General features: G+C 45.7%; 1 protein-coding gene across 4 annotated transcripts in view; it reads left to right on the forward strand.

The window, feature by feature from the left end:
• The first annotated feature begins 1087 nt into the window (after positions 1–1087).
• The window catches only part of XPNPEP1 (X-prolyl aminopeptidase 1), a 32039-nt gene continuing 8960 nt past the window's right edge, over positions 1088–24166 (forward strand). The window contains exons 1-13 of one of the 4 annotated variants that reach the window (XM_062579687.1): positions 1088–1135; positions 1616–1715; positions 4395–4519; positions 10179–10242; positions 11980–12084; positions 12377–12469; positions 13438–13581; positions 13975–14070; positions 16411–16492; positions 17446–17656; positions 21170–21259; positions 22568–22618; positions 23779–23837. In XM_062579687.1, coding sequence (XP_062435671.1) covers positions 4403–4519; positions 10179–10242; positions 11980–12084; positions 12377–12469; positions 13438–13581; positions 13975–14070; positions 16411–16492; positions 17446–17656; positions 21170–21259; positions 22568–22618; positions 23779–23837 — 1112 coding nt within the window. In that variant the 5' untranslated portion in view covers positions 1088–1135; positions 1616–1715; positions 4395–4402. Of the gene's footprint in view, positions 1136–1615; positions 1716–4394; positions 4520–7833; positions 7943–10178; positions 10243–11979; positions 12085–12376; positions 12470–12982; positions 13038–13437; positions 13582–13974; positions 14071–16410; positions 16493–17445; positions 17657–21169; positions 21260–22567; positions 22619–23778; positions 23838–24166 lie in introns of those variants that run through there. The other 3 variants (XM_062579684.1, XM_062579685.1, XM_062579686.1) reach the window with 3 other exon arrangements.

Consider the following 24166-nt stretch of genomic DNA (forward strand, 5'->3'; position numbering starts at 1 on the left):
ATCTGGGCAACAACAGTGTTGGATGAGAAATCCCACAGGAGCAACAGTAAATGTGAAAAATGTGACAGGGTCTTCTTCTGCGCCAAACGGGCCCCACGTGCCCCCCAGTCTCTGCCACTGCTGCTGCTGCCCTGAGCAGGATTGAGGGACCACGCCAGCAGCACAGGCCTCAGGGGGCTACCAGGCACAGGAGGGTTTGGCCTGGGCAGGCAGTGTAAAGTGCACCCAAAGGATTACAGAGGCACATGGTGTGGAGAAAGCCAACTGCTACCATCACAGCACCAAAAGCAGCAGAGATGCAAACTGGCAGCAGGATAAATGAAAGCTACACCTCTTCCCTCGAGGGCACTTCAGCAGGTAAATACCCACCCAAAGTAGCTGCCTCACAACTCTGTGAGGTGGGTAGTGTGTGCAGAGGCTGGATGAAGGCATGAGGAGAGAGGGAGGCTCCCAGAGGAGGGCAGCTTTGGCAATCCCTAGAAGGACCAGGCTGGCCCACTCTGCAGAGGACACGTGCGGTCCCAATTCCACACCCTGCCTGTGGCTCCCCGCTCTCTGGGATGCATTCTGCGCACCTGGTGGCTCCTCACTCCACGAGGATGCTGGTCTGTGACTCACAGGTGTGCAAAGCTTCACCAGCCTTGCCCTGGAGGATCATTTCAAGACAGCCGACTGGTGGCGGAAGCCACCACTTGGGCAGCAGTGCTGCTCTCCTCAGGGCTGGGCACTAAGGGCTCGCCCGGCCCAGGGCACGGGAGAAGACGAGGCTGCAACACAAGGCAAGGGAAGCACTGGGGAGAGCCCAAAGGCTGGGGAGGGCTTCCGCGGACCCCCGGCTCCTCCTGGGTGTTTACACGGTGTTTACGTCTCCCTCCCGTTTCCTCTCGGAGGCCCCCGAGCCCCGCACCGCCCCCCCGGCGCCGCGCTAACGGCCGCCTCGGGCACGACACCCCGAGCCGCCCGCGCGCGCGCTCGCGCAACGTAACGCACAGCAACCGCCCCGCCCCGCGCGACTAACGGCTGCGCCGTGACGCCGCGCTGACGTCACGGCGGCCGGCTGGGCGGCCGCGGCGGCCCACGTGGGCGCGGACGTCGCGGCGCCTGCGGACGGCGGCGGCGGCGGCAGCGGCAGCAGGTGAGCGGCGGCGGCGGCGGCGGCGGCGGCGGCGGGCCCGGCCCGGCCCTGCGGGGCGCCGCGGCCGCCAGGCAGTGCGTGGCTGCTGCCCTCCCCCGCCGAAGGGGGGCGGAGGGGCCGCTGCGGCGCGGGCCGGGCCCCGGCGGCCCGAGGCGGGGGGAGGCAGCGCGGCTGCGGGCGCGGGGGCCTCTCGGGCCGCAGCGCGTCCCCCCGGCCCGCCTGGGCGGTGAGCCGAGGGGCCCTCCCAGGGCGGCGGCGCCGAGCCGGACCGGCGGCCTCGGCAGAGCGCGGTCGCGAGTGGAGGTGGGGCCGCGGGCGGCCCGCGGTGTGCCCCGCTGTGGCGAGGTTCACCCTCAGCGCGTCTCCTCTCGCCGGCGAGGCGCCAGGGCAAGGCGGCCTCAGCTCTTCGCTGCGGGATGAGGAGGTTTTGTGGGGGGCAGAGTCTGGTGTGCGCTTCAGTTGTGCCCTTTGCTTCCTCAGGCACGGTGGAGCTTTCCGAAGCCGAAGGGCGAGCTGGATGGTGTTCCGTGTGAGCAGAGGCAGGAGGAGCCCGGACGAGGGGAAGACGCTACAGAGGCAGGTAACAGGCCAGTGTGGGGGATGGCACTGCTAGATCCACTACCTTAATTTCATCTCTGCTTGGATTTAACCACTGAAGTGAGTTAATAATGATGGAGAAGCTGTTTTAACTTCATGAAGGTTTATAATTATGGCCAAGCAAGGAAAGGTCACCTGTTAAAAATTACAGGGGGACCAGACCAAATGACTGCTCAAGAGCTGGGAGGAAATAGCTCCTCTTTATGTGGAAATTAAAGGCAAATGTATTGCAAAGTTTGGGGAAGACTTAAGTGATTTCTTATGCTGTAGGAGATACCTAAAATAGAAGTCACGCTTAACATGGGTTTTATTGCTAATCTACTTTAGTGGTTTTTTTAATATTGCAAGCAAATCCTTCAACAGCAAGTGCTTTTTAATACATTTTTTTCTTTCTTCTTAAAGAGAATCCCTTCTGCTTGCTAAGAAAAACATGGCTTGTCAGCAAGTAGCTGTATTAAAAGGCAAAGCTTTATTATTCATTGCCTGTTTAAATGAAACATTCGGGCTCCTGGAGACAAAGCACAGGTCAAGAAAGGAAGCTGTGCCTTTATGAGCTTATGAAAAGGATTCTTTTCTGTTGGCTAATCACTGTGTTGTTGCTTGCTCTCCTCTGTCTGTGTGGTTATTCTTTTTTGCCTCTTCTCTCTGAACATAAATTGGCAGCAATGTAATGATTAGTTTGTTATAGAGGACCAACAAAAACAATCAAAATACAGTTAAGTTCAGTGTAGCATTCAAAAACTGTATAAACCTCTGAAATTTGTCCTGAAAGTAAATCCAAGGTGTAAGTGAAGTCATTGAAGTCAAGATAGCACTTTGAGGATGTAGGCAGGTAGTACCTTCTGAGTTTAGTTTGCTTCTTGCTTGTGTCTGTGGACAGGCAGTTTGTCACATGTAACCCCTGTGAGCTCTAAATTTTCTGTGATGAGAAGTGTGAAGGATGGTCTTGGGCTGAGATTTTTATACCTGAATGCAACAAATCTTGGTTCAGTTCCTGATTCAGTTACAGCATTGCTGTTTGACCTTGATCAAATCACATCATCTTCCTGTGGCTCTCTGAAATGCAGGCAGCCTCCTGCCTTCCTTTTCAGATGGCAGATGTTGCAGTACAGGACTGTGTCTTTTGGCATAAGACCACACTTGCTTGTGGCTTCTTGTTGTTATTGGAGTGTAAATAGAGTAAGTGCATTGATAAGCTCAAAATGTTTGAGACCTGTATGCTGTTTGTTTCTCTCATCTATAAAGTGTTTGTGGACATAGCTGGTAAGTGAACTGTGAAATGAAATGGTCAGAATAAAATATTGTACACAACTTCCACATCTTGTCCTGGAAAGTGATGACACGAAAATTGTTAGATCCCAGTGGATACTTCAAAATGTGAGAAGATGATTAGGAAAGGCATTATCCCACCTTGGGCACAAATTGGAGAGGTGGGTGAAGAAGTGATGGAGAGCACCTCTGAAGGAGTTCAGTTGCATGAGTTTCATAAGCTTTCAGGCCAGGCTTCCGCTGCAAGTTCAACATCTTTTGGACTGAGCTGGTGCCTGTAACTGCAGCCTGCATTTGCATCAGGGCAGCAGCATGGCCTTTTGTATCACTAGGTGTGCAGCTCATTATGGGCCCCCAGATATTGACAGTCACTGGGTGGTGAATTGAGAGATTGATGTTCATTGCAAAACCAAGTATATGTCCATAACAAAACCACAGCAAAAGAGTATGATTAGTCTATGCCCTTGTTTTCCCCTCTGATCTGCCATCTTTAATCCACCCTGTGCCCTTCTGCTCATCTTATCCCAACTGAGATCTGCAAAGTAGCTGCCAGAGGTCTCTCAAGAAGGGCCTGGGTGCCTCCCTTTTGGCAGTGACCTGAGAGGGCCCAATGGACTGTTCCTCCTGTACAATTGTTTTCTTGCTGTATGAAATAACATGCAGCCCAGAGGTAAATGTGCCCAGTGACCTCATATACACCCTGGGGAGCAGATTTCTTTTGTCCAAGTTAATCTAATCGCCAGTGCAGTATGAAACTTTGGATTGTAGAGAAAGCTCCATTTTTTTTGGAAAAAAAATAAAACACTCCCTCCCCCCCCTAATGCTTAACCACTCCATTTCTGAGTACCTGAAATGTATGACAAAAACAGCAGTCTATGTTCCTGCTGCATATAGGCCCCAGTATATCTGCCTCTGAAGTAAAAAGACTGAAAATTGTTTCCTGTGTGCTTAACTTATGTGGTTGCTTCTGATCTGTGGCGACTTGTATTTGAGACCTTCAACACCATGTGCGAACACCCTTTTTGGCTGCCATAGGGTTCCTCAAGCTGTGGGGAATATTTGAGGTGCTCTGCTTCTTGGTGCTGTCCATATACCTGAAGGGGTGGCATGTGTGTTAGGCTGGTGCGCATTACTGTACATGTCACTCCTTCACCGGGGGGGGGGGGGGGTGAAGTTTCTTTACAGAGTAGACCAAGCTTCTGGCCTCAGACTGATCTCAAGGAACATAAATGTCAAGCGACAAGGATGGCAAAAATTCTGTGCTGAGAGAGGTGATGCTGGCAGAGTTGTCCTCAAAGCAAGTTTCCAGAGGTGACAGCCTGCAGCTTGTGTGTGTGAGTGGCCCAGGAGGGCTGGGGAAGCTCTGAGGTTTTGTGCTTTGCTTGAATTGCAGGTACTAAGATGAGTCCGAAAATTACGACAGAGCTGCTGAAGCAACTGCGACAGGCGATGAAGAGTCCCAAATACGTCCAGGAGCCTGTCCAGGCCTACATAGTGCCCTCAGGAGATGCCCACCAGGTATGGATGGATTTTGAGAATAATTGTGCTATACTTCACAGTGAAATACAAGGCAGGAATAACTAATTTCATCCTTTGCTCATGTGTTTTAATGATCCTAGCATAAACATCAGGGTAAACTCTGAGAAACACCATATTGGAAAAAGTTTCTAGAATCCATGTAGGGGATTGAGATTTTTATGTACTTGTGAGAAATCAAGGTGGATGTTCCACCAGCAGCCTCTCCTCAGATTGTCTCCAGGGGAGCAAGAGCAATTGCCAGAGCAATTACTGTCCCTGTCTTGGCTGTTAGAGAAGATAGATTTACCGGAGGAGGAAAAAGCATTACTGGGTTTTAATTTCTCCATTAGTACCTCCCGATCAGCACATACTCTTAACTCAGGTGACACAGGATTGGCTAAGGCGCTTTCCCGTTGCCAGATCATGGCTATGTTTAGCTCTGATTGGAATTTGCTTCTTCATGCTAAAGCTCTGGAACCCCATATGGAGGAGCCTTTGGAGGGGAAGGGGAAGAGCAGGCCTCAGAGACTTTTCTCTTTCAAATGTTGCTCTGCACCGTTTAGTTCTGTGCATCCAAGAGGAGGACAGGCTAGGCTCATGGTGGTAATTTTGTTGCATACTGCTTTTAACATTAAGATTGTTGCAGTCCATGATATTAACTTTAATTTACTGAACTGCCTTTTACCTCCCCTGTCTGTTCATATGCAATTTTCACTTTTCCATTGCTCCATTGGGAGACTCAGGAACTGGCAAGGCTAGAGCAACTTTTTTGCTCCTCAGCCATTTTCAGGAAACAAGATTTGAAGCTTTCCTGGCTCACACCCAAAGCTGGCCTTTACTCCAGGGTGTGCAGGACTAAATGCAACTGAACTGGACTCTGCCCTTGGCTTGGCTTGGCACTGGGGTGAACTGGGTCCAGACTTGCTTGTGCCTGAGACCAAAAGTGCAGCATTGTGTCTCCTCTTACAGAGATCCAAACTCGGGCAGGTAGAGGGGAGGCATTTTTTTGCAGCTGCTATTGTCTGCTGCATTCCTGCCTCAAGCTGCCTCTGTCCATATATAATTCTGGTTTCATTTCACTAGACATTAAATGCTGTCATGTGAGTTGAAGAATGTGACCCTCAGGACTCCTGGGTTTTTCTGTTGCTCTCTTTTTCCTTGACAGAGTGCAGTAAAGCAGAGAGCCCTGTGTTGCTATTTCCTGCCAGGCAAGTTGGTCAGGTTTCTCTGCAGAGCAAATACATCTAAATGGGAATGATTACTAAAAGCTGCTGATTCTGGCATCTCCTGACCAGTCAGTGCAGGGTTTTGTCTGCGAGGTTTGGGAATTAGTGTAATTTTAGACATTGTAAACCGGTGGATCCCAGAACAGGCTTACTGATTGCAGGTAAATTATAATGAGCTGAGGTTTTCAACTTCCCCATGTTCCAAGAAAATTTCTTCCCTGCATGCAAATAAGAAATCTGGAGTTAAGTTTTGCTCTTAGGCAGCTCTTTCTTCCATGACTCAGAGCCATGGTTTGATGATACAAAGCTTTTGATGGCTTGAGCCATTTCTTCCCCATAGCCAAGCTATTTACTGCTGTTCTTGCCTCTCAGCTGTTCTCCATGTCAGAGAACTCATACAACAAACAGCTTTTCCCCCTGCGGTATTGACAGAGGATTTAGACTAGGGAAAACTTTATTCCCTTTTTATTTGCAAAGAAACCCCTGGATTGTACTGATGCTATGTTGCAACTTGCTGACTAACTTTTTTGTAACGTCCCTGGGAATAGAGGGTATCTTGGATATTTGAGCTCTGAGCTCTCTGATGTTTTTAATATTATTTTTCCTGCCAGAGTCTAAAGGCTTAGTTTTTTAATACTATGAGGAGGCTTCCCACCAATCATATCTCTTGCTTTCCATGTTTAATGGTGTAAGGAGCTGAAAAGACTTGCAGAGTCTGACACACACGGTCTGCTCTAACTCTGGCTTATCCAAGACTGTTAATAGCCTGGATTTGTGGCCCCTTTAGCTAGCCCTGAATGTTTGCTACTTCTGTTTTTTTATTTTTTATTTTTGGAACTTTTGATGCTGATGAAGTCATGAAGCAGTTGGAAGAAACTGCTCCCTTGGGAATCTAGGTGGTCCAAAGCCTGGTGGGCAAGAAGACCAGTCCCACTCAAAAGCGAGCTGAAATCTATGCAAAGAGTCCTGCTTACCTCTGTGGATGTTGAGGTCGATCCTGTAGCTGGAGTTATGAGAGGAACATGAAGTACTGGGTTCTTGGGAATGAGGCACCTAATTCTGTTATGATTCAGTTAAAAAGACCTGTCTAAGCATTTGGGGTATTGCAGTGGTGAACGCAGGATCCATTTTTATGTAGTGTCACCCGGTTCCCATTTAATCTGACGTTTGCTCATGTGGGGGCGTTCATAGATTGGAGGAGCTTTCCTCTTGATGGGAGGGAATGATATTTGGGTTGGAGGTTGGGTTTTGAGCCAGTCACAGCTTTACTGGGCTTGGCTCCAGCTCCTCAGGCCTTGACTCAATAGCAAAAATAAATTTGATCAAATGTGGCTGATCTTCCACATCCAGGAAACACTTGCTCAGCTCTGGGCCCCATATTTGGGTTGGCAGAGGTGCTATCTTCTGCTCATAATTGGCTGCTCTGACACACGCTTGTTCTGAGCTGCGGAATCAGTAGAGTTATAAAGCAACAGAGATGATGACTTTTGCACAGGTTGCAATGACCTGTTCCAGATCTTACTGATGCAGTTAGCTTTTTGGCAGCAAATACTGACCTCCGTCAAGTACGCAGCAGTGTTTGTTCTTTGATGGTAGGGCATCAGTGTCGTAGCTCTAAGGGCGGTGAGCTGCTCTTTTCAGTGCTGCTCTTGGTTGACACTAGAATGCCCAGAACATATTGAGCTGTGGCATGTTAATGGCCCAACCATACAAACTCCTGTGAGAAGCACTGCTGATCTATTCAGGCTCTTCCTGGCTTTGCTCAAGAGTTTCTGTGATGGAGCCCTCCAGTTTTGACTGCATGTCCCAGACTGATGGATGTGATGGAGAGCAGCCACAAAAGGCTTGGGGAGGACCTGTTAAAGGCTGTCAGGGCTGCGGCCTTGGGGAAATACCTCATTCTGATTGTGCTGTAGCCTGTGCTTTGTGTGGCGCCCACAGGTGTTCCCCTTGTAACTTTAGCCCATGCAAAATATGGACTTATCTTCACACAGTTGGAGCTGCTGTTATGGAACAGAACAGGTGGACAGGGCAGGAGGGGTGTGCAAGAATTCAGACTGATGGATGAATAAACTGTCTTCCCTCCAGATTCCTCCTAGGCCTCACTGACTCATTGTAAACTCTTAAAACAATCCCTTGTCTGTGAATGGGGCAGTGTGAGATATTTCCCACCAGATCAAGGTTCTTAGTAGTTCAGGTAAGCTTTTACCGGATATAAGACTGGTAGATTTTTTTTCTCCCTCTTTGTAGATTAAAAAATAAAAACAACACACTTTTTATAATGGCAGTGCATCATATCTCACTATTTTGTGTTGTTAATGCAGCTTGCTCAGCCTTAATTCTTCCTATGAATGTGAAATTGTTTATCTGCATAAGCAAACCAGCCTGCAGACTCTCTGCTGGGTAGATCAAGAGAAAGGGAAGAGAAGTTGCTGGTATGATTTCAGACGTACTTTATGATATGATTTACAGCAATTTCCAGCGTCTTTTAGGCATCGGACCCTGTGAGGTGGTTCCCCAATTGTGACCTGGGTGTCTGATGCAGTGTAGGGGAAGGGGAATTTTAGTGGTCAGCAGGCTGAAAATCAGTAGGAAATGCTGAAGTAGGAAATAATTCTCAAGTCTAGCCTTGCTGGGCCTTCGCATGCTGTCCTGCCGCTCTGAGATAAGCACCCGTGGGAAATTGGTGTTTGGATTTTGTTCCTGGAATAACTTTGTTCTCGTCTAGCAGCTGATGCCTCAGCTGCCCTTTAAAAGAGGGTGAGTGGTGATGGCAGTGCTGTGGTGGACTGCGATGGGTTCATCCTGTCAGAAGGAGGTGTGCAAGGGGCGGTCATCCCTTTCCAAGGTGGATATCTTGATCCCTATTCCCCCTGTGGGTGCTGAGTCGATGCTATGGCCCTGCAGGGTTTGCAGGGCTGGACAGGAAGAGCCATGGGGAACTAGACTGCTCTTGACACCTGTCCTGTTTCTGTCAATTTTCATTAGTGACTGGATAAATTAGAAGATTTGTTGGGAGCTGATCCTGGGCATCTTCCCTGGCAGCAAAGAGCAAAACCCCACTCTGCCAAGTCCTATTTTGGGCCATGGGTTTTGCTGTGCCAAGGCACAGTATCAGCAGGTTAGTGGGGAAGGGTTGGTGGCTGCTGCTTAGGGCTTCCTCTGGGATGGGAGAGACATGCCTCTTCTAGGGCAAAAGGTAGCTGTTGATCCCAGGTGACTGATAGCTACCACAATTTTTGCTTCTCATTCACTTCTGTGCTTTTAAACCGTCTTCCTTCTTTGTGAAGAGTAACAGATTTAAAAGGAGTATTTTCTAATGAGCAGGCAATTTTAAAAACAGCCATGGCCAGAGAAAGAAGTGCAGTATCCATCAGAGTAGGAACTAAAGCAATCTGAGAACTGAGATGATTTCTCAGCTCAGCCTCCAAAATGTCTCTCCTGCTGCAGCACAGCTGAACATGCACAGGGACAGACATTGGTTTGAGACCATTTGTAAGGTACTCTGCTCCAGGGGTTTTGCAGCTTGAACAGCAGTGCTGCCAGTCTAGATTAAATTGATTTGCTGAATTAATTAACAGGCCTGCTCAGCTGTCCTGGCCTCTGATCCTGTGGGAATGGATCCCATTAAAAAAGATGTGGGGACCATTTCAAGGTGTAGTTGTTATTCTTTTCATTTTGACAGCCTCTGTGGATATAGGATATCTGTGCACATTAACGCTGCAAACGGAAGTGTCCACAAACACAGGCTGTGAGGGAATTGGGATGAGGAAGGACTAGCAGTCCTTGATTCTCTCTCACCAACTGAAAAATAATCTGGTGATTTCTGGTGTAGTCTCAATTTGAGCAGGCAAGGAAGAAGTGAAAGGATCAGTATCTAATTATGAAAGGTCCTAAGGGCTTAAAGGTTTTATAGTTTTGCCACCTTGGTAGCACTCTTTTAACGTCATTGTTGTAGGAAAGTCAGAGAGGAATTCTCATAAATTCTGTTGAGGTGACTTCAGTGGAGACAGTGAATTTTACAGATTTGATATGCTGATTACCCTGGTCTCCAAGATCAAGGAGTGCTTCTGGTTTCTCTTCCTTTCACGTTGCAGCTTCAAAAGCAGTGTTTGTTTGTTGCCCAAATGGGAGGCTGAATGTGAAATAAACATCTGCAAGCTCTGAAACACTTCAGTATTTACAGAAGTCTGTGGGAGAAAAGTGCTGCAACCTTTTTAAAAAAAAAAAAAAAAAAAAACAAAAAAAGGCAGTTGGACATAAATGCAGTATAATCACAGATGATTAAATATTCCAGTGAAGTAGAGTTCAGCTTTTTAAACTCATTTATTTCTCTGCAACATCCTTTAGGAAAAAACATTATCAAAGTATTTGTCATCAGCTGAATTTTTTTTTCTGCTGCTATAAATAATTGCTGCCTCTTTTGTTTCCAGAGTGAGTACATTGCACCCTGTGATTGCAGACGGGCATTCATCTCTGGATTTGATGGCTCTGCAGGTACCTTTCCAGAACTTGGGTTCTTGCTGCTATGCATAATTTCCCTATGAAGAAAAGGTCCCTTTCATGGCACAGATGTAGGATGGAAAAGGAAACCTATCTGGTTTGCTTGGACTGTTCTCATTTCCGCATCTGCAAAATTATGTCTTGGCTACCCACTAGAATTATGTAATATCAGTGCAATAACAAGTTTTCAGAAAATGTTTGACCCCTGAATGAACCCCTCATGAAGTGAAATCCTGTTAACTCTTTCATGTGGCGCTTGTAGCCTATGTTCATTTCTTTTGATATGGAGACAGCATGATCGGCTTTTGTGTTGCCTGTTTGGCTTAGGGTGAATAGTAGATGACTTTAGCCCTTCTGTTTAAACAGACTAGACTAGAAGCACTGCATTTGGAAACAGAACTCTCTGGAAAAAGTTTGCTTATTTTGCAGAGACAGGATGTTTTCTTGGCTGTAGGATAGGTCTGCGTGTCAAGAGACCTCGTTTCTACCCTAGCTGTACCCTAAGCTCTGCAACTGATTATGCTGTGTGATTGTTGGCAAGTCACTCTAGTCTTTTTAGGCTTTTCTGTTCCCCTAGTTGTGTACTGGGATAAGTGCTGCTGTCTATCTCTTTGGAGTGTCCATTCATCAGCTCATAGGAGCTGTGGTGGGATCCCATGTGGAAGGTGATAAATTCAAGGCTGCAGGTTGCTGTTAATGGATAACATGAATCCTGAATTAATTTCATGCCTTCTACATGGCCTCTTCATAACCTTGATCTCTATTTTGGGATCTCATTCTGTACTTGGAAGGTCTGTGTTCCCAGTCCAGCACTTGATGAGTCAGTGAGGTTTCACACAGGGGCTCACCTTGTATTTCCTGATGGAAGACACTTTAGTTTCACATCTTGCAGGTTCAAGCAGCTTAAAATTGGAGTTTGCGTTGAGAATTTAGAAGGCAGTGAATTCGCGTTTGGAAATTCTGATCTGCTAAGCTGGGCTTCAGTCTCTGAACATAGATGTGGGAAAAATAGTCAAGATGCAGAGACTCAAAGACCAGAATTGAGTTTGTTTGTGCCCTGAGTTTCTTGAATAGCCAAGGACAAGGCACTTAGAGTGTGAGGAGCATTGCTGAGACTGCACCTCAGTTGTCTGCTTTCATTGCCTTGTGAGGGATATAGCTCCCACAAAAGAGTTGGTAGAATAGGACAGACACCAAAATTAGCAGAGGTTTATGTTCCTATTTCCCATTTAGCCATCTGTGCTACAGCTGCAACATTTGAGAAGGAGTGCAGCTGACAACTGGTGGTGACACCCAATGTCTGCTAGCCTAGTAAGAATTGTGGGTGACCAGAGCTTGGGCTTCCTACCTATAAGAAGGTAGGATGGAGTCTGATTGTGCTCAGTATGCGTTAGTGTGACAACAGTCAAGTGAAAACCATGATCTCTGTTAAACAAGACTTTTCAAACAGTCTTGAGTTGCATCCCTCAGAGTTGAGCTCTGTTAAGTTGAATTCATCTGAGGCAGTTCATTAAGCTGAGCCCTTGTACATGCTATACATGACGGGATTTGGAAGGTCATAGTATAAGGCAAATGGTGAATATTTCCATTGGAACTCGAGTAACATCTGAACAGTGAGCAGAGCTGCCTTCTGGGGAATTCAGGTGTTTCAAACACACTCACTGCTCTCTGTGTCTCTGGATGATGGCTGTCTGCCTCTCTCTAATCACATCTTTCTGCCTTCCTGCTTAGGTACTGCCATTGTAACTGAACAACATGCAGCCATATGGACGGATGGACGTTACTTCTTGCAAGCTGCACATCAGATGGATAACAACTGGACTCTCATGAAAATGGGTATGTAGGAGTCTGGGATACTGCTCTGCTAACACACAGACTGCAATCGTGGGCTATCTGGGTCACTTCTAACATGACACAACTTGGACTGTAGGAACACTCCATCGTGTGGGGGTTTAGGAACATCTCAGGTACAGTACTGCTCCTGCTTTAAGGTCCTGCAATTCTTCCTGCCCGTGAGTGTAGACCTACATTAGTAGACTTGTCTGAAATGTTAGCTTGGTCTTGACATTTTGGGTAGTGTGGGAACACTTCTGCGTGACTGCTGCTTTGAACTTCTTTATTCATGCAGGTCTGAAAGATACACCAACTCAGGAGGATTGGCTAGTGAGTGTCCTCCCAGAAGGTTCGAAGGTGGGAGTGGACCCTTCCATTATTCCGGCTGGTTGGTTTAACTTCATTGTATAACTCTGGGTTGGGCAACTGGATTTTACTTCCATACATCCCTGATCAAGCTATTGTGTGACACTATGCAGCTAAGAGTTGTGATGTTTCAGACCAGAGGTGATGCAGGGTGAAACTGTTGTTTATATAAACCAGTCTGGATTTTGGTTTTTAGGCATGTATCATGAGAGCTCCACAGCAACTCAGTGACATGCCCCAAAACACAAGGGGTGAGAGCTACTGTCTGGGTTTGCATTGACTTTTCCTGGTAAGCAGAGTTCCAGCCACCTCCTCCTGTCTGTACTGTGACTTGCCACAGCCACTTCAACACAAAGATGCTGAATGCATTGGCCAGCATGTGTGTGAGCCAGAACACTAAGGCAAAATTTGCCCTGCTCGGTGTGCTTGGGGAGCTCAGGATCTTGGCAGCTCTCTCTGTAGGAAGCATATTCCTGGAGAGGCACGATGTGTATCAGATAAATGTATATCCATCTGTTTGTTCATATTTTAGAACCTTTGGCTCAGTTCAGAGACCACTGGAGGCAAGGGAGGATCTTCCCTTGGCTCAGGTGGGCTGAAAATCAGACTTGTGGCTATGTGGAAGTCTACCCTAACCCTCATCTAGCTTAGGTCTTGTGTGATTCTGGATGGCCCTGAGGTGGGGGATGTCCTTACGGCAGCCTCTGGAGTGTCGTCTTCCGTGGATTTCTGTCTTCCAGCTGGGGCAGCAGCTCTGCTCAAGTGTGAGGCTTCAGGGCTGCAAGGACTCATCTTCTGTACCTGCTGCTGGCTGTAGTGGCTGCAGTTGTGGTTCTGTAGTTGCAATAGCATTTTCTTTGTTTTGAGGAGGATGGGAAGAAGGAGGGGGCTCAGATTCTTGAGGCCTCACCCCCACCGATGACTGGGACTGTTGTTCAGCCAGTGTGTTCTTTAAAGTCACGACTTTAATGACTCTTTTCCCTTTGGTAGATCAGTGGAAGAGGATGTCCAAAGCTCTGAAAAGTGCTGGCCACAATCTTGTGCCCATCAAAGAAAACCTGATCGATACAATCTGGACAGACTGTCCCCAGCGCCCCTGCAAGCCGCTCATCACACTGGACCTGAGTTACACAGGTGAGAAGCTTGAATCCCAAGAGTTGAGAGAGATTTCTACTGCCCTTTCCCTTTTGCTTTCCCATTACAAAGTAGTGAGAAAAAACATTACTGCAGCCCAGCATGATCCATTGTGATTCAGTCAAAAAGATGGTAGTACCTCTGCTAATGGCTTCTTTGTCCTCAGCTTCAAATAGCCATTTTCTGGAGGCTAGATATGTATGGATTTTTTCTGAAGCTGTCTTAGAGAGGGGAAGCTTGTTTGAGATGGTTCATATCAGTCAGTAGGCAAGAGGGAGGAGCGCAAGCCAAGCACGCTGTTTGCACACCTCCAGAATGCAATGTGTCAGTCTATGCTTCCATCACCATCCCAGTAAAGTTGGTGACTGTAGCTTTTCATGTTGTGTTTTGCAGGGGTCAGCTGGAGAGAGAAAATTGTAGCCCTCCGTTCAAAAATGGCTGAGAGGAAAGTTCTGTGGTTTGTGGTAACAGCCTTGGATGAAGTAGCATGTAAGTCTTTGCAGTTGGCCTGGGCTGCTGCATCTCCCTTCTCAGTTTTTCCTCCAAATAATGTTCCTTTCTGCCTGGGAAAGGAAGAACCCTGCCAGAGTGAGGCACTCATTACAGCCAGTGTATTTATTAGAGGTCGATTAACTTGTACCAAGTGCAGTCAAGAAATCAGGTCACAAGCAGCGAGTCTGTATTTCTGTACAGTGCCTTTTTTACACCGATGAAGCTCTTGAATACGTTTCTGGCCCAGAATATGCAACAAATCACCACCTTTGAAAAACAGCCCATGCAAAGGGAAAGGAAGGTCATTTATAAAGCCTTAGGTAGTTTGAATGAGGGGAAGAAAAAAACAAAACACAACCTGTGAGGTTTTCTGACTGTAACTTATCCAGATGCTGCCTCACCCTCTGGGATGATGGAGGCTGGGGCTGTAAACAGTGTAACATGTCACTTTATACATACATCTCTATCTGTCTGTGTGTGTGTGTGTGTATATGTGTATACATGTATGTATAAGGCGAGGGTGCGGTAAGCAGCATTCACAATCCTCTTAAATTTCATGCCTTTTAAAATCAGTCTTTACCTCTGCAGTCTGTCAAATGCTTGGTTTAAAACAAGTAAGTTAGGCCTTAGTTCGTATTTCCAGATAATTTCAGTCCAGGGGAGAAGCTGATCCAAGGGTCTGACTGGAGAGTCCCTGTGTCTGGGGCTCCAGTATAACCAGGTCTCTGCACCCTGGTTCGCTGCCCAATGTGTAGGAAGGGAGCGTAACCAGAAGAGCCAGTGGTTTACCAGGGACTGTTGTTGCTAGTTTTGTGTATTGATGCCTCTGAGTAATTTCTGTTGATTAAAGTAAACTAAGTCACCAAGGCTCAGAGTGTGGCGGTGGGAATGCCAGCACTGACCAAGTGTGTTGTTAATGCATGCACCTCATGTCTGATCTGAAATCTGAAATGGTAGAATTAAAGGTAGTGTGTTCTTAGCTCCAGCACAGCCAGCAAGGGGAGAAGCCAGCTTGCTGAGGTCTGTAGGCTCTTTTGGATCTGAGACACTGCGCACAGAACTTCTTTCATGAAAGAAGTACTTCCGAGAGCAGCAAATACAATTCCTCCCTGGGGAGGCCTGTGTGAGCAGAGATTCTGTCTTGCTCTTTCAGGCACATCTCCAATTAAATTAATGATAAATTGCTGCCCTGGTGTGGTTTCAGATTAAATGTCTCCAGCAAAGCCAAGTTTGGTTATGAATCAGGGTTTTTAAGATGGACAGGAGGAGGTCATGAGAGGAACTTACTGCCAAGTACCTGGTAGATTTCCTTTCCTAAGTTGATCAGGGAGATTTTGAATTTTATTAGATAAAATTACTATATTAAACTTTAGACAAGCTTCTAGAGACAGAAATAGAGGGCCGCAAAACTAGGCAGTTGCCCCTTTGCTGCATTGGGAAATGGATGAGTGAGGAAGTTTGTACTCGCACAGTAAAGAATTCTTTGTGGCTCTTTCCTGCTTTGTAGTGACCTACTCCTTCCCTGGGGAGGATCAAACTCTATTTTTTACTTTTGTGGCAGAATTTACACAGTTTGAATGCAGTGCTGGTTGTGATTTAGGGCATGCTGGTTCTTTTCCCAGCTGTCCTGCTGGCTGGCCTTATTGCCTCAGGTAACTCATTTCAGCTAATTGGGTACCCTGGGGTTTTTATTTGACCCTAAAATCTGAGGTTTAGAGACTCTGAACATACACTTCTCCTCTGGACTTTGCTTGGAGTTGTGAGAGAGAAAATCGTTGGAAAAAAAACCTAAGGTTGTGAAGTCTACATTTGAGATATTGGAGGCACCCAAATGAGATGCCTTTTTGGAGTATTTTGGTTTTGCCTATTGTGTCTCCTTTCTCACAAGTATCAAAAGAAGGATTAGATGAAGAGTTACCATCTTCTGTAACTTTAAATCTTTCTGGCTATTGAAGCAAGCTCTTATCACACTGCAGAGACTGAAAAGGGTAAATACTCTTTTTTTTTAATTTATTTTATTTTTTATTAAATGCACATCCATACCTTTTTTGACAATATCTGCTTTTTTCCAAGCCAGGCTCCTCCTTGGGAAGTTGGACCCTGATTTCCCTCCTGGATGGCAGCATTCAAGCTGCAGTTCTGGTGCCATCTGCTGTCAAAAGCTCAGGATTGCCTGAAAGGCAGCAGCATGTGGGACACCCGGGTGGGAGCTGGACTCATGACTTGCAACTGTACCAGCTAATTGCTTGACTGAGTTTTGCTGACCTTATTTTTAGCTTTCTGCAGTGTTACAAAGGATGAATTAGGACCTTGATTCTTAACGTTCTTCTTTTCCAGGGCTCTTCAACCTCCGAGGCTCTGATGTTGAGTACAATCCTGTATTTTTTGCATATGCCATCATAGGAATGAACACAATCAGGTACTTGTATTTCCTCCCCTCTTGTGTCCCCCAAGATGAATTCTTCTGTGGGAGGTCTGTTCTAGCAATGCACTCTGTCTTTTAAAACCGCCTACACCCAGGCTGCTTTAATGTCCCTTCTGAGCACTTTTGTCTTCAGCATTAGTTACTTTCTTCACCTGATCAGAGCTAGAAAAGGGGAACCAAGAACTCCACTGTGCTCCCCAGCACCGCAGCTGACTTGCTGGGTGATCTTGGGCAGGATGACTGACCCCTCTCTCTCATCCTGAGATACTGTGGAGGGCTCCTAGAGCCCTGGGTGAAATATGGGTAAGAGCCAACGCTGGCATGGACACTGAAAACTTCTCTCTCATGTCATTGTTGAATCGCTTCAAAACTGAAGGGACCATGTAGAAAGGTTTGAGGATTGGTTTATGCCATAAAGCTGCTTTTCCCTAACTGTTCCCTGTAATGAGCCTCAGCAAGCACAAATGTTTTAGAGGTACCTCAGAGCTGCTAGTTCGATGGATCTGGAGTAAAACTTGGCTGTGTGAGTACAGGCAGTATGCAAGTGTTGAGTTCAAGTTCTAATTCAGTGAAAGTAAGAACAGTGTAGTAGATTTGTCTCCTTCCAGATGTTTCTCTTAAAAATTAGGGAACAGCCATTATATGCCTCTGCACTCTCCTGGTTGAAGTGTGGTTATGGGATGCAGCTGTTCTGAATATGTCATACAAACAAAAATGATGTCAGTTCCTTTCCCCTCTGCAGGGTGGTACATCTTAATTTCAAAGCAGGATTCAGGCTGTGTGAATGCTGTGGATAAAAACAATCTAGAACAAGTTATAAAGCATAATTAACAATCTTGTCTCTCCCTTAAACATCACCAGAGCAATGTGGTTTCTTCTTCCCTCCCTTACTTGAACCTTTGTCAGATGTGGGCCCCCCTATCTGCTCTTTCTGTTTTGTTTCTCAGGCTCTTCATTGATGGTGACCGGGTGATGGACCCAGCCGTGAGGGAACACTTACAGCTTGACTCCACCCTGGAGCCTGAGTTTAAAATCCAGGTGGTGCCCTATGGATCAATCCTGACAGAGCTGCAGGCTGTTGGCGCAGGCCTCTCGCCCAAGGAGAAAGTATGGCTCAGTGACAAAGCCAGCTATGCTCTGACTGAAGCTGTCCCCAAGGTTTGTGGCCCTGGTGAGGGAAAGGACTTCTCTTCTTCCTCCTTTCTAATGAGGGCAGCTGCCCTTGGCTTCCCCTCCAGAGTGCACTGTAGGCTGGCGCCTGTGCAGCGATCCAGCAGTGCTGAGGTATTGAGGGGTTGTTTAATCCTGGGGTAGCTGTCACTGGAGCTGCCCTCCCAACTCCCTAAGCTGATTTACCCAAAGAATTGTCAGCTTAAGATGAGACAAGTGCAATGAGAGAGGGGGGAGAAAGGGAGCAGGGTGAACTCGGGTCGTTGTGTCTGAGGCTGGAGCATCAGCCGTGTGTGGAATAGCCGTAAGAACTGCTTCAGGAAATGCTCCCAGGAATTGAAGCAGGAAAGCAGGGCAGCACTTTCAGGACAGGACGCTGAGCTTAGAGTGTCTGAAGGTGGTCCTCTTATTTGTTTCAGTAGCTTGAGTATATGGAGCAATATGTGACATTTCGTACTGAATATAGGAGGAGCAGAGTGACAAGAGTTGTTACAGCAGGGAACATTGAGGATGCGGATAGCCTGCAGGCGCTTGTTGTCCATGCAGTGAGCGCATCTGCTGACAGACAGTCACAGCATCAGAATTTTTTTTTGTATAGCTTTATGTGATATATCTTACCTTTGTACTTGAACCTGGCTGTCTGAGAGTCCTGCAGTTGACCTACTATCTTGTTAGAGAGTCAGGAGAAGAGAGGGACACTCAGTGAAGGACACAGCAGCAACTACAGACAGATAAGCTGACTTCCCTGCATCTTGTGTACATCTCTTGTTTGCTAGAGATCATGTTCTCTCTAGAACTCCATCTAGTTTGGAGACATCTACAAGCAGACACTATGAAAAACATCCTAACAGATACTGTGAATAAATACACTACACAGTGATAAAGCTGCGAATCGAGGCCTAGTTGGCATTTTTCCAGATGTTGCTTTGGAGGACCAGACCTAACAAACAGAATTTTGTGCTCTTGCTGAGAAGCTGAAGAGTCCAGGCTTCTGGCCTGAGAATCACAGGGCTCAGATAAAGGGGACACCTAGAAAAAAACTGAATTATAAGAAGTGTTTGTCTGTAAGTCTGCATTTGCCCACCACCAGGTTTCTGCCTCCTCCAGATGGGCAGACATCCTCTTTGTTTCACACACTGCTGCAGGTGTGTTTAGGATACAGTCCTACCAGTGGCAACATAGCAGCTCATGGGGTTTGAAGCCCTTCCCTGTACACAAGAATTTTAAAAGTAACCTTGTCTGTTCCTTAAAGACGGTCTCAAGAGCAAAGTCTGTGTATCCCAGACTGCCACAGTCTGATACCAGTACTAACCTCTCCAGCTCTTGTTGCCAAAATAGTAGCAGGAATGGCTATTTCTTTTCTCCAGTAATGGCATTTGCTATTTACCTTGGTAGCTTCAATAGTTTCAATGTACTTGGAGCACTGGGATGGATAATAAAAGCAAAAGGAGGAGTTCTGGGAAGTTCTGTTGCTGCCAGCATATCCCTTTAATAAGGGATGTGACTCTCAGTGCCTGTGCACTGACTTGTGGGAAACAAACACAAGGCAAAGTAAGTTTAAACCCCCCCGCCAACAATCTCAAGACGTGAACAGGAGCAAGACTGACACAATCTTTGTGCCTGTATATAGTTAAACCTCTTGACAGCAGCAATCCTTTGGAAGTACAAATGGCTTCTGAACATACACTGCTTAAATGTTGCCTGCTGCCTTTCATTCAAAAAGCATAGTGGCTATGGAGCACCCAGATTTAATTGTTGTGGCTCTTCAGACTTCAGAGTAAAACATTGCTTGTTGTATTGTGGTTGGAGTCAACGAACTAACCCTCAGTTTAAGTAAGCTGCTGTAGCTGACATAACGCAGAGCATCCATGTTGAAAAGTACAGCTGGTCTGGCCTAGATAAAGGACTGTAATGTGTTTGCCCGTGTAGCTCTGGAAGTCTCTGCTGATACTGAGTCATTTCAGTGCTATGGGCTCTCTGTACACATGGGGAGAGTCCCTGCCCAAAGGAGCACTGCGCAGTGGAAAGCAGAAAGGGAAGAACTGGAATGTCTTGGTTAAAAAAACACCACACGAATCAGTGGCAGAGCCAGAGTTCCTCATGTTGGTTGTTCTTGTCAGCTCTACACTACAGCAACTGAGCAACTGGCCAGGGGTGCTTTAAAGAACACTGGTGCTGGAAGTCTGTCTGTTGCCTGTTTCCATCAAAGCCAAATATTGATGTTGGCAAGAATCCAGTGCATTATTAAACAGACCTGCACACGCATTATAGATTTGCCTACAACTGCATGTAAATATGCTTTTTGCAGATTAATAGATCTGGGCAGTGTCTGTAAAAGACAGCCAATTTAATATAGAATCTGACTGTGGAGCAATTCTGCACTAACTGATAGTTTCCTGTGGCTTTTTCAGCACTTTATTTTCTTTTTAATGTAGTGTAATTGTCCTGCTATTTTAAGAATCTGGAAATTGTAAGTCTCTAGGATTTGTGAGAAATTGGTCTTCTCTGAGGGTCTAATAGAGGCTGTATGCATTTGGTGGTGTTAGTTTGTGTACTGGTGTGTTGAGAAGAAGAAATCAGTACATAGCTTAGGCTGGACTTGTATAGGAGCCCTTCAGTCCCCTAGAGTATAGCAGTTCAAGAAGATCTCAGTTTTATTCCTTCTTCTGTGGACTGTGACGAAGCCTGGGCAAGTTACCGGTGATGGCAAATTTTTGAAGGGATGCTCAGAACCAGCCAAGCATTCCTGCTAATGTAAAGACAACTGACATCTAAGGGAAATGCACAGTGGTAAGGGATCAGTTTCTAGTGCCTAATGCAAGGCCACATCATCCAGGCACAGGAAAAGCTTTTCTCAAACTCATGATGTAAGCCTCTTTTGGAAGAGAGCAGCATGTAAACCTCAGCTTTGCACTGACCTTTCATGGTTTTGTTGGCTCTTGATCTGTTTGACGGAGCTGCTGCTTGTTATATGTGGGGGTGCTCAGTGCTGAAGGAGCCAAGCCTTTGGGGCCCAAGGGAGCCTCCAGGTTTGAGTCCTGTGCTCAATACTTAGGCCCATTCCTTTACCTGTTGCTCCCTGAGAGTAACAGTAAAAATGACTCAAGGTGACTTTTTAGATCCATGTTTCCACAGCTTAAATTTCACTGAATTTTTAGTGTTTCTTGTTGGCTGTTCCTAGGCCTTTATGTGCTGCACCAAGCGAAAACCCATAGCTTGGACATTGATGTGACAGTCAGGCTGTTCAGATTTTGACCCTACTTAATGATGTGCTGTTGGCACTCTAGTTCTCTGGATTCCCCTGATAACTCTGTCTTCTACAGGCAGGGAATACTTCTTTGTTCCCCAGTGTGCTTAGATAGCTACTGGTAACCAGTATCCCACAGTCTTGAAGGTTCAGAGAGGCTGCTGAAGCACAAATTGTGACCAGGCTGGGTTATTAAACTTGTAGGATTATGTTGTTTGACTAATCCACATGTAATCCCTGTCCTTCTGCTGCAGGCTTACCGATACCTCACCCCGTATACCCCCATCTGTATTGCAAAAGCTGTGAAGAATGCATCGGAAACGGATGGCATGAGAAGAGCACATGTAAGTAAAGCCCTGAGAGCCTTATTTTGCATGGCAAGAGGTTTGCTTTACATCCAAGGAAAAAGAGACTATGTTTTCCTTTAAATTTTAGTGTTCTGGATTAAAAAGCAAGTATTTGGGTGGCAGAGTAAAAAAGGTTTTGCCTCTTCTAGCCTTCTGTTGAACATCAGCTGTTGTTGAAGCAGGTTTTTTTACTTGTTCAGTGAGGAACAACATAGATAATAGTGTGAGTAACCAAACCTCCTCTGTTGGGGACTGCACAGACTTGGAAGTGTTAGAGTATGAGCCTTTAAAGGGATGTTCTCTCACTTTGGTAAGTACTGTTTTCTATCTCAGTGGAGTCTTTAAATTGTTATCACCTGAATAAACGCAGAAAGAACACAGATAAGTCCTTTGATGTGTAATGCAAAACATGGGCCAAGATATTCAGCCAGTGTCCTCAAAGGGCTATGTTTTTGCATCATCATGACACTCTGCAAATGGTACTGATTTCTCAGAAAAGTTGCACGTTTTTTGGAAAAGAAGAAGCCTGTGTAACAGGTTCACAGTGGAGCTGAAAATTTCTCTTGTTTGTTTCCTGTTGATTTTCAAGCAGCAGGTTTCACATGAGAAATGTGCCAGTTAGAATAGGGCTGACAATTCTGGGCTTGCCTCATATTTGCTCCTAGTTCCTTGGGATCTACTATTTACAAATTCAAAGCTTTTGTTTCCCTATCAGTTATGAAGGAGTAAAAATGCTTCACTGAACACAGACCCCTTATTTTTTGTCACCTGTGGAAAAAGCTGTGCCTTGCTCCTTGTGTCTCCTGCTCCTTGCCCTTTGGAGAGAAAAAAAAAAAAAAAAGGAGGGGGAAGGGATTCATCAGGCAGAGAGAAGCTGGAGTTTGTATGGCAGAGACAATATGGTGCCTCTGAGGCTCGGCGCTTCAAAGGCATATTCCCTTGTTGCAGGCCGAGGTACACTGTTGTCCTCTCCCACAATCTGAAACACAGGATCTTCTGTACTGAAGCAGAAGAGACTTGAATAGTGTGTGGTAAAGCCAGTGTTTACTGAGGACTTGGTAACCCTTTGTGATGAGATACTTCCCAGCAGCAAACCTTTTGTTAATGTATGTTTAATTGCTCTGATAAATTTCCAGGGCTTGTGTTGATTACAAGATGCAGAACCTGGAAAGATCTCTTACATCACCTAGTTTGTCTATCTGAAGCCTGCAGGTCTAATTGCTTTGCGTTAAAAGCAGTCTTTCTGCTGAGGCTTTGTAAATCTTACTTGTTCTCAATTCTCTTTTTTTGTACCTATTTTAACAGATTAAAGATGCTGTTGCCCTGTGTGAGCTCTTTAACTGGCTGGAGAAGGAGGTAGTGTATTAATTTTCTTTCTTTTTTTCTTTCTTTTCTTTTTTTTTTTAACCTGGGGATTTTTTTGCTAAGTAAAATTCTTCATTAGCAGAAACATTTTAATATATTCATAGTGCATTTGCTAAGACAAGGGGAAAATCTGTTTGTTTTTTGGTTTGGAGGATTTTGATTGTGCTTCCATCCAGGGCTGAGTTAATTTATTTGAAAATATAGTCCCACTTAGTTTGCACAAACCAAAGTCAGAACAGCTGATGAATGACCTGAACAGACTTAATATAGACTTAATCTTGTCTTGTGCTGCTTTGTCATGAAATAATGTCCATCTTAGTGCAATATTGCAGGAATATTTTGGGGATAATCGGTGTTGTCCAGCAATATGGACAGATTTGATGTTTATGAATGGAGACATGCAATCAGGCTTATGTGCAGTGAAAGTGGCATAAGTCAAATTGCTCATATTTGCTCTGGATTAGAAGTGCATAGTGAAGCAAGTCTTGCACAGTACCTTACTAAACTGTGTTCCTTCTGTGCTACTGAATGAGCCCATTGACTTTACTTATAAAGATACTTTGGTGACTTCCAGAAGGTGCTTTTTTCCTGTCTGAATACCTCAAGAAATCTGCCCTGGGGGATGAGAGACCCGTCTCTAGCTCCCACCTGCCTGTTGTCCAGTCTTGAGGAAGCCAGTTCAGCAATCTGTGTCATGGGTTTTGATTTGCCAAATGCCCAAGATAAAATTCCACACCCTTCTTTTCCCCTACTCACCCTCAAGTGCTTCCATCTCTTTATAGAAGCAGATTTCAACTAATACCACAGACTGTTGAAACAGAACAGTTTAAATCTAGTGTAACGGGTCTTTGTGAAGAGATGCTACCATAAAAGATGCTACTTTTGTGCATGCCTTAGTGAAATTGATACTTCAGTAACTGTTCCCCAAACAGGGTTCAGCAACCCTGACATAACCAGTTCTGCTTCCTGCTTCTCACCTGCTCTGCACAATGCTACTGAGTTTTGTTTATCATCGCTAGGGAGTGAGGACAGAAAACCTGGAAAGAGGCCACTTCAAGACTGGGTTTTATAATGCTTGAGCATCGGACCTTCTGTTTAGCGTTTACTTTGCCTATTGGCATACTAATTCAGCCTAAATGTTTGTCCCCTAGGTTCCGAAGGGAACAGTGACAGAAATAATTGCTGCAGACAAAGCAGAGGAATTTCGCAGGTAAAAAAAATAAATCCCATGTGTGAGAATGGCTTTCTGAGTGGGATTTTTGCCCTTTGTTTATATTTTACTCTTTAGAAATCCAGTTCACTGTTGGATGTGTTTTATTTGAGGACAAACTATTGCTCCATTATTTTTTTTGAACATTTGAAAGAGTTGAGGAACAATTCGGTTCCTTGGGAGGTACAGATCCCAGCCCACTGGATCCTACTTGCTTTCCTTTTGAGATAGTGTTGAGGAATGCTGTGGGTTAGGGCACTTGAATATGGGATAGTTGCTTTCTTACTATGGAGGAGTTAAATTTCCCCCTCCTCTGATGGGCAGTGAGC

Source organism: Rhea pennata, chromosome 7 (assembly GCF_028389875.1).
Source record: "Rhea pennata isolate bPtePen1 chromosome 7, bPtePen1.pri, whole genome shotgun sequence".
NCBI classification, from domain to species: Eukaryota; Metazoa; Chordata; class Aves; order Rheiformes; family Rheidae; genus Rhea; species Rhea pennata.